At 41.0% G+C, this 17,500-nt stretch overlaps 1 protein-coding gene across 3 annotated transcripts in view; it reads right to left on the bottom strand.

Moving 5' to 3' along the window:
• Nucleotides 1–17,500, bottom strand: part of LOC128703856 (oxysterol-binding protein-related protein 1) — a 648,989-nt gene that overhangs the window by 1,240 nt on the left and 630,249 nt on the right. For all 3 annotated transcript variants that reach the window (XM_070084964.1, XM_070084965.1, XM_070084966.1), the window contains exons 21-25: nucleotides 16,393–16,516; nucleotides 14,711–14,854; nucleotides 6,512–6,594; nucleotides 5,727–5,858; nucleotides 1–49 (exon numbers count right to left, since the gene is read on the bottom strand). The exon at nucleotides 1–49 is cut by the window's left edge and continues 1,240 nt beyond it. In XM_070084964.1, coding sequence (XP_069941065.1) covers nucleotides 1–49; nucleotides 5,727–5,858; nucleotides 6,512–6,594; nucleotides 14,711–14,854; nucleotides 16,393–16,516 — 532 coding nt within the window. The remainder of the gene's footprint in view (nucleotides 50–5,726; nucleotides 5,859–6,511; nucleotides 6,595–14,710; nucleotides 14,855–16,392; nucleotides 16,517–17,500) is intronic.

Below are 17,500 nucleotides of genomic sequence, written 5' to 3'. Positions count from 1 at the left end.
TAGCCAGTCCTCCTGACGGGTGAAAGGGTTGGTCCCTTGCTCAAACCACCTGCAAGACAATCCCTCGTGTAAGATCTGTAACAGAATCCTACATGTAACATCTGCGAAAGATTCTTCATGTGACATCTCCAAGAATCATGTGACATGTGCAAGAATCATGTGACATGTGCAAGAATCATGTGACATGTGCAAGAATCATGTGACATGTGCAAGAATCATGTGACATGTGCAAGAATCATGCAACACGTGTAAGAATCATGTGACATGTGCAAGAATCATGTGACATGTGCAAGAATCATGTGACATGTGCAAGAATCATGTGACATGTGCAAGAATCATGCAACACGTGTAAGAATCATGTGACATGTGCAAGAATCATGTGACATGTGCAAGAATCATGTGACATGTGCAAGAATCATGTGACATGTGCAAGAATCATGTAACACGTGTAAGAATCATGTGACATGTGCAAGAATCATGTGACATGTGCAAGAATCATGTGACATGTGCAAGAATCATGTGACATGCAAGAATACTGTAACATGTACAAGAATCATGTGACATGTGCAAGAATCATGTCACATGTGCAAGAATCATGTGACATGTGCAAGAAGCACGTGACATGTGCAAGAATCATGTGACATGCAAGAATACTGTAATATGTACAAGAATCATGTGTCTACAAGAATCATGTGACATGTGCAAGAAGCATGTCACATGTGCAAGAATCATGTGACATGTGCAAGAAGCACGTGACATGTGCAAGAATCATGTGACATGTGCAAGAATCATGTGACATGTGTAAGAATCATGTGACATGTTCAAGAGTCATCTGACATGTGCAAGAAGCACGTGACATGTGTAAGAATCATGTGACATCTACAAGAATCATGTGACATCTGTAATACATCCTTCTTTGTGTTAGTTGTAGGTACTGTTGTCTTAGTTATAGGTACTGTTGTGTTAGTTGCACCGTTGTGTTAGTTGTAGCTACTGTTGTGTTAGTTGTAGGTACTAGGTTAGGATAGGTAAGGTTTGTCAGGAAACTGGACAAGTGTTTCATGACGCGGGTCTTAGTCAGATGATGACCCGCCTTTGGAGCTTTGGTCAACTGACCGAGGCCTTCCGCTGGCTTACCGGTCCAACCCTTTAAAAATAATGGTCATTTTATTGTATTTGTAGGTACTGTTGTGTTAGTTATAGGTACTGTTGTGTTAGTTGTAGGTACTGTTGTGTTAGTTGTAGGTACTGTTGTGTTAGTTGTAGGTACTGTTGTGTACTGTTGTGTTAGTTGTAAGTACTGTTGTGTTAGTTATAGGTATTGTTGTGTTAGTTGTAGGTACTGTTGTGTTAGTTGTAGGTACTGTTGTGTTAGTTGTAGGTACTGTTGTGTTAGTTGTAGGTACTGTTGTGTTAGTTATAGGTACTGTTGTGTTAGTTGTAGGTACTGTTGTGTTAGTTGTAGGTACTGTTGTGTTAGTTGTAGGTACTGTTGTGTACTGTTGTGTTAGTTGTAGGTACTGTTGTGTTAGTTGTAGGCACTGTTGTGTACTGTTGTGTTAGTTGTAGGTTCTGTTGTGTTAGTTGTAGGTACTGTTGTGTACTGTTGCGTTAGTTGAAGGTACTGTTGTGTTAATTGCACTGTTGTTTTAGTTGTAGATACTGTTGTGTTAGTTGTAGGTACTGTTGTGTTAGTTGTAGGTACTGTTGTGTTAATTGCACTGTTGTGTTAGTTGTAGGTACTGTTGTGTTAGTTGTAGGTACTGTTGTGTTAGTTATAGGTACTGTTGTTTTAGTTGTAGGTACTGTTGTGTTATTTGTAGGTACTGTTGTGTTAGTTGTAGGTACTGTTGTTTTAGTTGTAGGTACTGTTGTGTTAGTTGTAGGTACTGTTGTGTTAATTGCACTGTTGTTTTAGTTGTAGGTACTGTTGTGTTAGTTGTAGGTACTGTTGTGTTAGTTGTAGGTACTGTTGTGTTAATTGCACTGTTGTGTTAGTTGTAGGTACTGTTGTGTTAGTTGTAGGTACTGTTGTGTTAGTTGTAGGTACTGTTGTGTTAATTGCACTGTTGTGTTAGTTGTAGGTACTGTTGTGTTAGTTGTAGGTACTGTTGTGTTAATTGCACTGTTGTGTTAGTTGTAGGTACTGTTGTGTTAGTTGTAGGTACTGTTGTGTTAGTTGTAGGTACTGTTGTGTTAGTTGTAGGTACTGTTGTGTTAATTGCACTGTTGTGTTAGTTGTAGGTACTGTTGTATACTGTTGTGTTAGTTGTAGGTACTGTTCTGTTAGTTGTAGGTACTGTTGTGTACTGTTGTGTTAGTTGTAGGTACTGTTGTGTTAATTGCACTGTTGTGTTAGTTGTAGGTACTGTTGTGTTAGTTGTAGGTACTGTTGTGTTAGTTGTAGGTACTGTTGTGTTAGTTGTAGGTACTGTTGTGTTAGTTGTAGGTACTGTTGTGTTAATTGCACTGTTGTATTAGTTGCAGGTACTGTTGTTTTAGTTGTAGGTACTGTTGTGTTAGTTGTAGGTACTGTTGTGTTAGTTGTAGGTACTGTTGTGTTAGTTGTAGGTACTGTTGTGTTAGTTGTAGGTACTGTTGTGTTAGTTGTAGGTACTGTTGTGTTAGTTGTAGGTACTGTTGTGTTAGTTGTAGGTACTGTTGTGTTAGTTGTAGGTACTGTTGTGTTAGTTGTAGGTACTGTTGTGTTAGTTGTAGGTACTGTTGTGTTAGTTGTAGGTACTGTTGTGTTAGTTGTAGGTACTGTTGTGTTAGTTGTAGGTACTGTTGTGTTAGTTGTAGGTACTGTTGTGTTAGTTGTAGGTACTGTTGTGTTAGTTGTAGGTACTGTTGTGTTAGTTGTAGGTACTGTTGTGTTAGTTGTAGGTACTGTTGTGTTAGTTGTAGGTACTGTTGTGTTAGTTGTAGGTACTGTTGTGTTAGTTGTAGGTACTGTTGTGTTAATTGCACTGTTGTGTTAGTTGTAGGTACTGTTGTGTTAGTTGTAGGTACTGTTCTGTTAGTTGTAGGCACTGTTGTGTACTGTTGTGTTAGTTGTAGGTACTGTTGTGTTAATTGCACTGTTGTGTTAGTTGTAGGTGCTGTTGTGTTAATTGCACTGTTGTTTTAGTTGTAGGTACTGTTGTATTAGTTGTAGGTACTGTTGTTTTAGTTGTAGGTACTGTTGTTTTAGTTGTAGGTACTGTTGTGTTAGTTGTAGGTACTGTTGTGTTAGTTGTAGGTACTGTTGTGTTAGTTGTAGGTACTGTTGTGTTAATTGCACTGTTGTATTAGTTGCAGGTACTGTTGTTTTAGTTGTAGGTACTGTTGTGTTAGTTGTAGGTACTGTTGTGTTAGTTGTAGGTACTGTTGTGTTAGTTGTAGGTACTGTTGTGTTAATTGCACTGTTGTGTTAGTTGTAGGTACTGTTGTGTTAATTGCACTGTTGTGTTAGTTGTAGGTACTGTTGTGTTAGTTGTAGGTACTGTTGTGTTAGTTGTAGGTACTGTTGTGTTAGTTGTAGGTACTGTTGTGTTAGTTGTAGGCACTGTTGTGTAATGTTGTGTTAGTTGTAGGTTCTGTTGTGTTAGTTGTAGGTACTGTTGTGTTAGTTGTAGGTACTGTTGTGTACTGTTGTGTTAGTTGTAGGTACTGTTGTGTTAGTTGTAGGTACTGTTGTGTTAGTTGTAGGTACTGTTGTGTTAGTTGTAGGTACTGTTGTGTTAGTTGTAGGTACTGTTGTGTTAATTGCACTGTTGTGTTAGTTGTAGGTACTGTTGTGTTAGTTGTAGGTACTGTTGTGTTAGTTGTAGGTACTGTTGTGTTAGTTGTAGGTACTGTTGTGTTAGTTGTAGGTACTGTTGTGTTAGTTGTAGGTACTGTTGTGTTAGTTGTAGGTACTGTTGTGTTAGTTGTAGGTACTGTTGTGTTAGTTGTAGGTACTGTTGTGTTAGTTGTAGGTACTGTTGTGTTAGTTGTAGGTACTGTTGTGTTAGTTGTAGGTACTGTTGTGTTAGTTGTAGGTACTGTTGTGTTAGTTGTAGGTACTGTTGTGTTAGTTGTAGGTACTGTTGTGTTAATTGCACTGTTGTGTTAGTTGTAGGTACTGTTGTGTTAGTTGTAGGTACTGTTGTGTTAGTTGTAGGTACTGTTGTGTTAGTTGTAGGTACTGTTGTGTTAGTTGTAGGTACTGTTGTGTTAGTTGTAGGTACTGTTGTGTTAGTTGTAGGTACTGTTGTGTTAGTTGTAGGTACTGTTGTGTTAGTTGTAGGTACTGTTGTGTTAGTTGTAGGTACTGTTGTGTTAGTTGTAGGTACTGTTGTGTTAGTTGTAGGTACTGTTGTGTTAGTTGTAGGTACTGTTGTGTTAGTTGTAGGTACTGTTGTGTTAGTTGTAGGTACTGTTGTGTTAGTTGTAGGTACTGTTATGTAGGTACTGTTGTATTAGTTGTAGATAATGTTGTGTTAGTTGTAGGTACTGTTGTGTTAGTTGTAGGTACTGTTGTGTTAGTTGTAGGTACTGTTGTGTTAGTTGTAGGTACTGTTGTGTTAGTTGTAGGTACTGTTGTGTTAGTTGTAGGTACTGTTGTGTTAGTTGTAGGTACTGTTGTGTTAGTTGTAGGTACTGTTGAGTTAGTTGTGTACTGTGTTAGTTGTAGGTACTGTTGTGTTAGTTTTAGGTACTTTTGTTTTAGTTGTCGGTACTTTTGTGTAATGTTTTGTTAGTTGTAGGTACTGTTGTGTTAGTTGTAGATAATGTTGTGTTAGTTGTAGGTACTGTTGTGTTAGTTGTAGGTACTGTTGTGTTAGTTGTAGATAATGTTGTGTTAGTTGTAGGTACTGTTGTGTTAGTTGTAGGTACTGTTGTGTTAGTTGTAGATACTCAATAACATCACAACATGCAGCAAACACACTCTTCCTCTTCCATCCTCTAGTTTCTAACAAGCACAAGCAACCTGTCTGCTGTCAGTGTTGCTTCATGTATTCTAAGTTGTACTCAAGGTAAGGTGTTCCTCCATACACGAGTAACTAGCCTCAACACAGAGTATCACTCTGACTTCCCACAACAGCCACTAAATTTTAATGAGGCCTATGTCCTAACACATTTATTCGTAGGCCTTTGTTTAGTCTCATGTTTCGAGTATTTACGTATTCACTGTTTACATGAGGCAGAGTGATCTTCTATATTCAGTGTTATGATAAGCAGCAGTGATGCTGGTTATCATAGACGTGTATGTTTTAGTGGAACTCGGAATATTCTTCGCTTGAACTCCTACAAAATGTCAGGAATAAACTGTGGAAAGAAATTGTGAGTCAGTATTGCTCAGAGAACACATATTTTGCTCAGTGTAACAGCAAGATATATGCGCTCTCTCAGTGTAACAGCAAGATATATGCGCTCTCTCAGTGTAACAGCAAGATATATGCGCTCTCTCAGTGTAACAGCAAGATATATGCGCTCTCTCAGTGTAACAGCAAGATATATGCGCTCTCTCAGTGTAACAGCAAGATATATGCGCTCTCTCAGTGTAACAGCAAGATATATGCGCTCTCTCAGTGTAACAGCAAGATATATGCGCTCTCTCAGTGTAACAGCAAGATATATGCGCTCTCTCAGTGTTATTGACTCATAATTTCTCCCCACAGTTTCTCCCTGACCATAATTTTCATGAAAACAGTAAATCTTCAATTCTTCCTGAAATTTACACTTTAAGGGATATTTCCCACCTGGCTTTCCACTCTTCCTTCCCTTTCTTCCTGTACTTCCTCGCGTCTCTCTGTTTCTCCTCCAGACGGTTCTTCTCGTTGGCGGCTCCGTCAATATCACCGTTCTCCAGTAGACGTATGTCTGGGCGTAATCTGCAATAATTCAGCTGTGTAGTGACAGTAAGTGGTGTTCTTATGACTGGTACTTCCTGAACTGTGTATAATTTAACTGCTGACTGGGTACTGACTGGTACAGAACACCGACAAGTTATGGACTGGGCCGCGGGGGCGTCGACCCCTAGGAACACCATCCAGGAATTCCTCCAGGTAGTTGGGTATCTTGTGGAAACCTTTCGCCTGATCAGCAGGTTTCTTCAGCAGCAGAGGTGACACTAGAGACAGCAGGAGCAGCAGAAAGGCTGAGGAACAGATAACCTCGTGTTTACCTCTTCCCCAGCGTCTGCATTCGACTGAAGAATCCTGCTGAGCAAGTGAAACCTACCGAAAATATATAAATTCCGCAGGTTTGGTCCATGTGTCTAGTAACAACAACTTGTGACTAATTCAACACAGTTCAAGAATTAGACATATTCTACTGTTTAGCAACCTAGGAACAACAGTTCCTAGGACAAGGAATAATCTAGCACCAAGCAGCGCTTACGGATAAGCATTTCTAGAACTAGGAGCCCTACTGTTACCTAGATACGTCGTTCATCCTCAACAATTTGAATAAACTAGTAATATTTACTGGAAATGAATAATATAATATACTATAAAATAATATATTCATATATGGTAGGCCTCACCTGCAGTCTGTGGGACCGATCACCTGACGAAGTTGGTCACCCAGTTCGTTAAGGGACATAGCGAACAGTGTGAAGTGGTAGTACTGTAAGTGTAATCATAATTATCATTATTATTATCGTTATTATTATTATTATTATTATTATCATTATTATTATTATTATTATTATTATTATTATTATTATTACAAGGAAGAGCAAAAACAGTAGGGGTTAAACAGCCGATGACGAATGGTTGGTAATATCACAAGTCTATGAAACATGTGGTAACACTGTGGGAAGGGAAAGTGGAGAGAATGAAAGGTCTGCAGGGAGGTTGTGGAGGGAGGTTGTGGAGGGGGAGGTGTAGAGGGAACTTATGGAAGGAGTAGGGGGGGGTTGAAGGAAGGGGAACGACGTGATCGAGGATTGAGAGAAAGTTAAAGGGACGAGAGAAAGGGAGGAGAGGTAGGGAGAAGGAAAGGAAGGGGTAGGGAAGGGAGGGGAAAGGAGGGGGAGGGAGGGGGAAGGATGTGGAAGGAAGGGGAAGGAGGAGAGGGAGGGGGAGGGAGGGGGAAGGAGGGGGAGGAAGGGGAAGGAGGGGAGGGAGGGGAAAGGAGGGGGAGGGAAGGGGAAGGAGGGGGAGGGAGGGGGAAGCAGGGGGAGGGAGAGACAAAGTAAGAAAAGTGGAGGGAGAAAATTAAGCAAATATTTGAACAAAAACAATTGTGAGGAGAAATTTTGATTCAATATTTGAGGGAGAGAGAGTGAAGGAGGGAGGGAGGGAGGGAGGGAGGGAGGGAGTAATTAAGGGAGGGAGTGAGGGAGGAAGAGAGGAAACAAAAGGGAGAAGAGGATATAGGAACATTATTACTGTAGTGAACTATCAGTCATTATTACTGTAGTAAACTATCAGTCATTATTACTGTAGTGAACTATCAGTCATTATTACTGTAGTAAACTATCAGTCATTATTACTGTAGTAAACTATCAGTCATTATTACTGTAGTGAACTATCAGTCATTATTACTGTAGTGAACTATCAGTCATTATTACTGTAGTAAACTATCAGTCATTATTACTGTAGTAAACTATCAGTCATTATTACTGTAGTAAACTATCAGTCATTATTACTGTAGTAAACTATCAGTCATTATTACTGTAGTGAACTATCAGTCATTATTACTGTAGTGAACTATCAGTCATTATAAGTAACTTAATTTGATTAGGAATTTAAAATAAAAATGACGGCCGAGTTTATAAGATTTTCTGTCAAAAATACTGTGAAAATCCTTGAAGTTTCATTGTAACATCAACACATCACCAGAACTGACCTTGTAACATCAACACATCACCAGAACTGACCTTGTAACATCAACACATCACCAGAACTGATCTTGTAACATCAACACATCACCAGAACTGACCTTGTAACATCAACACATCACCAGAACTGATCTTGTAACATCAACACATCACCAGAACTGATCTTGTAACATCAACACATCACCAGAACTGATCTTGCAACATCAACACATCACCAGAACTGATCTTGTAACATCAACACATCACCAGAACTGATCTTGCAACATCAACACATCACCAGAACTGACCTTGTAACATCAACACATCACCAGAACTGATCTTGCAACATCAACACATCACCAGAACTGACCTTGTAACATCAACACATCACCAGAACTGATCTTGCAACATCAACACATCACCAGAACTGATCTTGCAACATCAACACATCACCAGAACTGATCTTGCAACATCAACACATCACCAGAACTGATCTTGTAACATCAACACATCACCAGAACTGATCTTGCAACATCAACACATCACCAGAACTGATCTTGCAACATCAACACATCACCAGAACTGATCTTGCAACATCAACACATCACCAGAACTGATCTTGTAACATCAACACATCACCAGAACTGATCTTGCAACATCAACACATCACCAGAACTGATCTTGCAACATCAACACATCACCAGAACTGATCTTGTAACATCAACACATCACCAGAACTGACCATGTAACATCAACACATCACCAGAACTGATCTTGCAACATCAACACATCTCCAGAACTGATCTTGCAACATCAACACATCACCAGAACTGACCATGTAACATCAACACATCACCAGAACTGATCTTGTAACATCAACACATCACCAGAACTGATCTTGTAACATCAACACATCACCAAAACTGATCTTGCAACATCAACACATCACCAGAACTGATCTTGCAACATCAACACATCACCAGAACTGATCTTGTAACATCAACACATCACCAGAACTGACCTTGTAACATCAACACATCACCAGAACTGATCTTGTAACATCAACACATCACCAGAACTGATCTTGCAACATCAACACATCACCAGAACTGATCTTGCAACATCAACACATCACCAGAACTGATCTTGTAACATCAACACATCACCAGAACTGACCTTGTAACATCAACACATCACCAGAACTGATCTTGTAACATCAACACATCACCAGAACTGATCTTGCAACATCAACATATCACCAGAACTGATCTTGCAACATCAACACATCTCCAGAACTGATCTTGCAACATCAACACATCCCCAGAACTGATCTTGCAACATCAACACATCACCAGAACTGATCTTGCAACATCAACACATCACCAGAACTGATCTTGCAACATCAACACATCACTAGAACTGATCTTGTAACATCAACACATCACCAGAACTGATCTTGCAACATCAACACATCACCAGAACTGATCTTGTAACATCAACACATCACCAGAACTGATCTTGCAACATCAACACATCACCAGAACTGACCTTGTAACATCAACACATCACCAAAACTGATCTTGTAACATCAACACATCACCAGAACTGATCTTGCAACATCAACACATCACCAGAACTGATCTTGCAACATCAACACATCACCAGAACTGATCTTGCAACATCAACACATCACCAGAACTGACCTTGTAACATCAACACATCACCAGAACTGACCTCGTAACATCAACACATCACCAGAACTGATCTTGCAACATCAACACATCACCAGAACTGACCTTGTAACATCAACACATCACCAGAACTGATCTTGTAACATCAACACATCACCAGAACTGACCTTGTAACATCAACACATCACCAGAACTGACCTTGTAACATCAACACATCACCAGAACTGATCTTGTAACATCAACACATCACCAGAACTGACCTTGTAACATCAACACATCACCAGAACTGATCTTGTAACATCAACACATCATTAGAACTGACCTTGTAACATCAACACATCACCAGAACTGATCTTCTAACATCACCACATCACCAGAACTGACCTTGTAACATCAACACATCGCCAGAACTGATCTTGTAACATCAACACATTACCAGAACTGACCTTGTAACATCAACACATCACCAGAACTGACCTTGTAACATCAACACATCACCAGAACTGATCTTGCAACATCAACACATCACCAGAACTGACCTTGTAACATCAACACATCACCAGAACTGATCTTGCAACATCAACACATCACCAGAACTGATCTTGCAACATCAACACATCACCAGAACTGATCTTGCAACATCAACACATCACCAGAACTGATCTTGCAACATCAACACATCACCAGAACTGATCTTGTAACATCAACACATCACCAGAACTGACCTTGTAACATCAACACATCACCAGAACTGATCTTATAACATCAACACATCACCAGAACTGATCTTGCAACATCAACACATCACCAGAACTGATCTTGTAACATCAACACATCACCAGAACTGATCTTGCAACATCAACACATCACCAGAACTGATCTTGCAACATCAACACATCACCAGAACTGATCTTGCAACATCAACACATCACCAGAACTGACCTTGTAACATCAACACATCACCAGAACTGATCATGCAACATCAACACATCACCAGAACTGACCTTGTAACATCAACACATCACCAGAACTGACCTTGTAACATCAACACATCACCAGAACTGACCATGTAACATCAACAAATCACCAGAACTGACCTTGTAACATCAACACATCACCAGAACTGATCTTGTAACATCAACACATCACCAGAACTGATCTTGCAACATCAACACATCACCAGAACTGATCTTGCAACATCAACACGTCACCAGAACTGACCTTGTAACATCAACACATCACCAGAACTGATCTTGTAGCATCAACACATCACCAGAACTGACCTTGTAACATCAACACATCACCAGAACTGACCTTGTAACATCAACACCTCACCAGAACTGACCTTGTAACATCAACACATCACCAGAACTGACCTTGTAACATCAACACATCACCAGAACTGATCTTGTAACATCAACACATCACCAGAACTGACCTTGTAACATCAACACATCACCAGAACTGATCTTGCAACATTAACACATCACCAGAACTGACCTTGTAACATCAACACATAACCAGAACTGATCTTGCAACATCAACACATCACCAGAACTGACCTTGTAACATCAACACATCACCAGAACTGACCTTGTAACATCAACACATCACCAGAACTGACCTTGTAACATCAACACATCACCAGAACTGACCTTGTAACATCAACACATCACCAGAACTGACCTTGTAACATCAACACATCACCAGAACTTATCTTGTAACATCAACACATCACCAGAACTGACCTTGTAACATCAACACATCACCAGAACTGACCTTGTAACATCAACACATCACCAGAACTGACCTTGTAACATCAACACATCACGAGAACTGATCTTGTAACATCAACACATCACCAGAACTGATCTTGTAACATCAACACATCACCAGAACTGATCTTGCAACATCAACACATCACCAGAACTGATCTTGTAACATCAACACATCACCAGAACTGACCTTGTAACATCAACACATCACCAGAACTGACCTTGTAACATCAACACATCACCAGAACTGATCTTGCAACATCAACACATCACCAGAACTGACCTTGTAACATCAACACATCACCAGAACTGATCTTGCAACATCAACACATCACCAGAACTGACCTTGTAACATCAACACATCACCAGAACTGATCTTGCAACATCAACACATCACCAGAACTGATCTTGCAACATCAACACATCCCCAGAACTGATCTTGCAACATCAACACATCACCAGAACTGATCTTGCAACATCAACACATCACCAGAACTGATCTTGTAACATCAACACATCACCAGAACTGATCTTGCAACATCAACACATCACCAGAACTGATCTTGTAACATCAATACATCACGAGAACTGATCTTGCAACATCAACACATCACCAGAACTGACCTTGTAACATCAACACATCACCAGAACTGATCTTGTAACATCAACACATCACCAGAACTGATCTTGCAACATCAACACATCACCAGAACTGATCTTGCAACATCAACACATCACCAGAACTGATCTTGCAACATCAACACATCACCAGAACTGACCTCGTAACATCAACACATCACCAGAACTTATCTTGCAACATCAACACATCACCAGAACTGACCTTGTAACATCAACACATCACCAGAACTGATCTTGTAACATCAACACATCACCAGAACTGACCTTGTAACATCAACACATCACCAGAACTGAACTTGTAACATCAACACATCACCAGAACTGATCTTGTAACATCAACACATCACCAGAACTGACCTTGTAACATCAACACATCACCAGAACTGATCTTGTAACATCAACACATCATTAGAACTGACCTTGTAACATCAACACATCACCAGAACTGATCTTGTAACATCAACACATCACCAGAACTGACCTTGTAACATCAACACATCACCAGAACTGTTCTTGTAACATCAACACATCACCAGAACTGACCTTGTAACATCAACACATCACCAGAACTGACCTTGTAACATCAACACATCACCAGAACTGATCTTGCAACATCAACACATCACCAGAACTGACCTTGTAACATCAACACATCACCAGAACTGATCTTGTAACATCAACACATCACCAGAACTGATCTTGTAACATCAACACATCACCAGAACTGACCTTGTAACATCAACACCTCACCAGAACTGACCTTGTAACATCAACACATCACCAGAACTGACCTTGTAACATCAACACATCACCAGAACTGACCTTGTAACATCAACACATCACCAGAACTGATCTTGTAACATCAACACATCACCAGAACTGATCTTGCAACATCAACACATCACCAGAACTGATCTTGTAACATCAACACATCACCATAACTGATCTTGCAACATCAAGACATCACCAGAACTAATCTTGCAACATCAACACATCACCAGAACTGATCTTGTAACATCAACACATCACCAGAACTAATCTTGCAACATCAAGACATCACCAGAACTAATCTTGCAACATCAACACATCACCAGAACTAATCTTGCAACATCAAGACATCACCAGAACTAATCTTGTAACATCAACACATCACCATAACTGATCTTGCAACATCAAGACATCACCAGAACTAATCTTGCAACATCAACACATCACCAGAACTGGACGAGGGTCTAATGTTCAACTTGCTTATCTGAGACATTTTAACCCCACAACTGACTGTCCAAAAGTCAAGAAGGTTGTATCAGCAGGTCAGTCAAGTAGGTTATATCAACAGGTCAGTCAAGAAGGTTGTATCAGCAGGTCAGTCAAGTAGGTTATATCAACAGGTCAGTCAAGAAGGTTGTATCAGCAGGTCAGTCAAGTAGGTTATATCAACAGGTCAGTCAAGAAGGTTGTATCAGCAGGTCAGTCAAGTAGGTTATATCAACAGGTCATTCAAGAAGGCTGTATCAGCAGGTCAGTCAAGTAGGTTATATCAACAGGTCAGTCAAGAAGGCTGTATCAGCAGGTCAGTCAAGTAGGTTATATCAACAGGTCAGTCAAGAAGGCTGTATCAGCAGGTCAGTCAAGAAGGTTATATCAACAGGTCAGTCAAGTAGGTTATATCAACAGGTCAGTCAAGTAGGTTATATCAACAGGTCAGTCAAGAAGGTTATATCAGCAGGTCAATCAAGAAGGTTATATCAACAGGTCAGTCAAGAAGGTTATATCAACAGGTCAATCAAGAAGGTTATATCAACAGGTCAGTCAAGAAGGTTATATCAACAGGTCAGTCAAGAAGGTTATATCATAATTAATTTAATTTACATGACCTGTGACCTGACTAAATCTTCAGTACAGAGCCAGGCTCAGCGTGCTGGGTCAGGTGTCAGGTCATATTTCAGTCTTTTAGGCATTCTGTTCTTTTAATTTTATTATTCAGTGATAATGTGACAAATCACAATAGCGCTTGAAATGTCCCTATTTTTCCCTGTGGTTATTATGAATATTGTGATATCACCTGTTAACGCATATATATATATATATATATATATATATATATATATATATATATATATATATATATATATATATATATATATATATATATATATATATATATATATATATATATATATATATATATATATATATATATTCATTTGTGTTAATGTAAAAATTAATAATTTTGCACCAAAAGAACCTTAGAAAATTTACCTAACCGTATTATAAGAAGCGCAATTTAATTTAGCCTAATCCAACTAAATATATTTTAGGTAACTTCACAATTTTTTAATAATATTAACAATATTTTAATAATAGGTTCAGAATGATTTTTGCGAAATAATTGCATACACGAATTTCCGATTGCCTTATTCAGCAAGAAGAGCGTTGCTATTTAAGCCAAAATTGCAAGTTTTGCCTATTCGGTACGACATATATATGTATGTGTGTGTGGGGGGAGTGTGTGTGTGGGTGAGTGTGAGTGTGGGTGTGTGTGTGTGGGTGTGTGTGTGTGTGGGTGTGTGTGGGTGTGTGTAGGTGTGTGTGGGTGTTTGTGGGCTTGTGTGGGTGTGTGTGTGGGTGTGTGTGGGCGAGTGTGGGTGTGTGTGGGTAAGTGTGGGTGTGTGTGGGTGTGTGTAGGTGTGTGTGGGTGTGGGTGAGTGTGAGTGTGGGTGTGTGTGTGTGTGGGTGTGTGTAGGTGTGTGTGGGTGTGTGGGTGTGGGTGAGTGTGGGTGTGTGTGAGTGTGTGGGTAAGTGTATTGACTCACCTGTCTGGAGTTCTCAGGTCTGGGGTCGGCCTCCCACAGTGTACAGGAGTTAGGAATGTCAATACTGTAGGTGGAGTCAGTCCTGGGATAACCTCCTTCCTCCTCCCCCTCCAGTGGTTCACCATCCTCAACCTCCACACCTGTCTGTGATACCCTTAAAATATTACAGAGAAATATACACACAGACATATGTTTTATCACATAGGATGGATTACTCTGTCATTTTCCTTCACATAGGTTGGATTTCTTGGCCATATTCCATCACATAGAATGATTTTCACAGCCACATTACATAACACAGGATGGGTTTCTTGCGTACTGTAATGAGCTCAGGGAACAGGAGTGGCTTATACCATGGAAAGACACTGCAGAAACTACAAAGCCAGTGTTCTAACCTCCAAACCACACAGGTTTAATAAGAATGATCTAATTGTATATTATTCTTTATACTAAACAGTTGTTGACCTGTGTTTTACGAAGGTCAGAATAATTAAAAGTGCAGGCCTAAGCTGGGAGGCCTCATTCAAGTAATGGAGATATGGTTAAGAACTGTGGTGTTGGTTGAAGGGTCAAGGTGGCGTCAGAGGTGTTGTTCCAGCAGTGCTGCAGGGACTGTTACCTGGACAGCGTCAGAGGTGTTGTTCCAGCAGTGCTGCAGGGACTGTTACCTGGACAGCGTCAGAGGTGTTGTTCCAGCAGTGCTGCAGGGACTGTTACCTGGACAGCGTCAGAGGTGTTGCTCCAGCAGTGCTGCAGGGACTGTTACCTGGACAGCGTCAGAGGTGTTGTTCCAGCAGTGCTGCAGGGACTGTTACCTGGACAGCGTCAGAGGTGTTGTTCCAGCAGTGCTGCAGGGACTGTTACCTGGACAGCATCAGAGGTGTTGCTCCAGCAGTGCTGCAGGGACTGTTACCTGGACAGCATCAGAGGTGTTGTTCCAGCAGTGCTGCAGGGACTGTTACCTGGACAGCATCAGAGGTGTTGCTCCAGCAGTGCTGCAGGGACTGTTACCTGGACAGCGTCAGAGGTGTTGTTCCAGCAGTGCTGCAGGGACTGTTACCTGGACAGCATCAGAGGTGTTGCTCCAGCAGTGCTGCAGGGACTGTTACCTGGACAGCATCAGAGGTGTTGCTCCAGCAGTGCTGCAGGGACTGTTACCTGGACAGCGTCAGAGGTGTTGTTCCAGCAGTGCTGCAGGGACTGTTACCTGGACAGCGTCAGAGGTGTTGTTCCAGCAGTGCTGCAGGGACTGTTACCTGGACAGCGTCAGAGGTGTTGTTCCAGCAGTGCTGCAGGGACTGTTACCTGGACAGCGTCAGAGGTGTTGTTCCAGCAATGCTGCAGGGACTGTTACCTGGACAGCGTCAGAGGTGTTGCTCCAGCAGTGCTGCAGTGACTGTTACCTCTGCATAACAGTGATTCTCACAGAGGGAAAATGAGTGCATGCTTTTGTTTTGGTGCCTCACACGAGGCAATGATATGAGGCTCATCCTATATTTTGTTCCTCATACTCCAGCATCATGTCAGCGTCCCTCATACACCAACATCATTTTAGCTTCCCTTATACTCCAACATCATCTCCGCTTCCCTCTCACACCAACAACATCTCGGCTTCCCTCACACTCCATCATCTCTCTCACACTAGATCATCTCCCTCACACACCAACATCATCTTGACTCACCTCCACATCGCTGCTCATCCTGAAGGAGGAGGTAATAGTATTGAGCTTCTTGAAGACGGTTCTAGGGGCGTGGGCGGGGCTGGCGCCCCCTGACGTTCCTTCCTCGCTCTTTTTCTCCTGACGTCTGTGGGAAGGACTCAGATGAAGCAGCAGGTACTTTCAAACTCTATTAACAAAAGTTGTAAGAACAATTTCACGGCTTCTCAATGTATTTTGCGATTTTCTAAGCACCTCTTTCATCACTAAAGTTACTCACACACCCTATAACAAGACTATAGTTCATCTCCCTCTCCTTTCCGGTCCTTCGAGTATCTTAGACATCGTAATCATATCTCCACGAGACACACAAACACACACACACACATACACACTGCTGAACCAAGGTAAGAATGTTATTATTGAATTTTTGTAGGGAAATCGGCGAACCAGTGAGGGTCATACAACATTTGCAGGAATGATGGGTAATAAGAATTTGATCTAAGGCACGGGAGATAAGCTCCAGTGCCTGGAACTTGTCTCTGTCCAATGAATGTTTTCGGATGTCATGACATTGACAGTCGTTCCCCGAGGGATAACCCCAGATAAGTTCACAACGCAAATCTTGGTTCTAAGTGCGATAACAGACATTGTTGTTGGTGAACACTGACTGACTTTCCCTGCACACCGAACCTCGTACACCAAGACTCGTACCAGACAGTGTTGAACACTAGTAGCAACACTAGAAGCAACACTAGTAGCAACACTAGTAGCAATACTAGTAGCAATACTAGTAGCAATATTAGTAGCAACACTAGCAGCAACACTAGTAGCAACACTAGCAGCAACACTAGTAGCAATACTAGTAGCAATATTAGTAGCAACACTAGCAGCAACACTAGTAGCAACACTAGTAGCAACACTAGTAGCAACACTAGAAGCAACACTAGTAGCAACACTAGTAGCAATACTAGTAGCAATATTAGTAGCAACACTAGCAGCAACACTAGTAGCAACACTAGTAGCAACACTAGCAGCAACACTAGTAGCAACACTAATAGCAACACTAGCAGCAACACTAGTAGCAACACTAGTAGCAACACTAATAGCAACACTAGCAGCAACACTAGTA

This window comes from Cherax quadricarinatus, chromosome 14 (assembly GCF_038502225.1).
Source record: "Cherax quadricarinatus isolate ZL_2023a chromosome 14, ASM3850222v1, whole genome shotgun sequence".
Taxonomy (NCBI): Eukaryota; Metazoa; Arthropoda; class Malacostraca; order Decapoda; family Parastacidae; genus Cherax; species Cherax quadricarinatus.
This window is presented reverse-complemented; position numbering and strand designations above follow the sequence as displayed.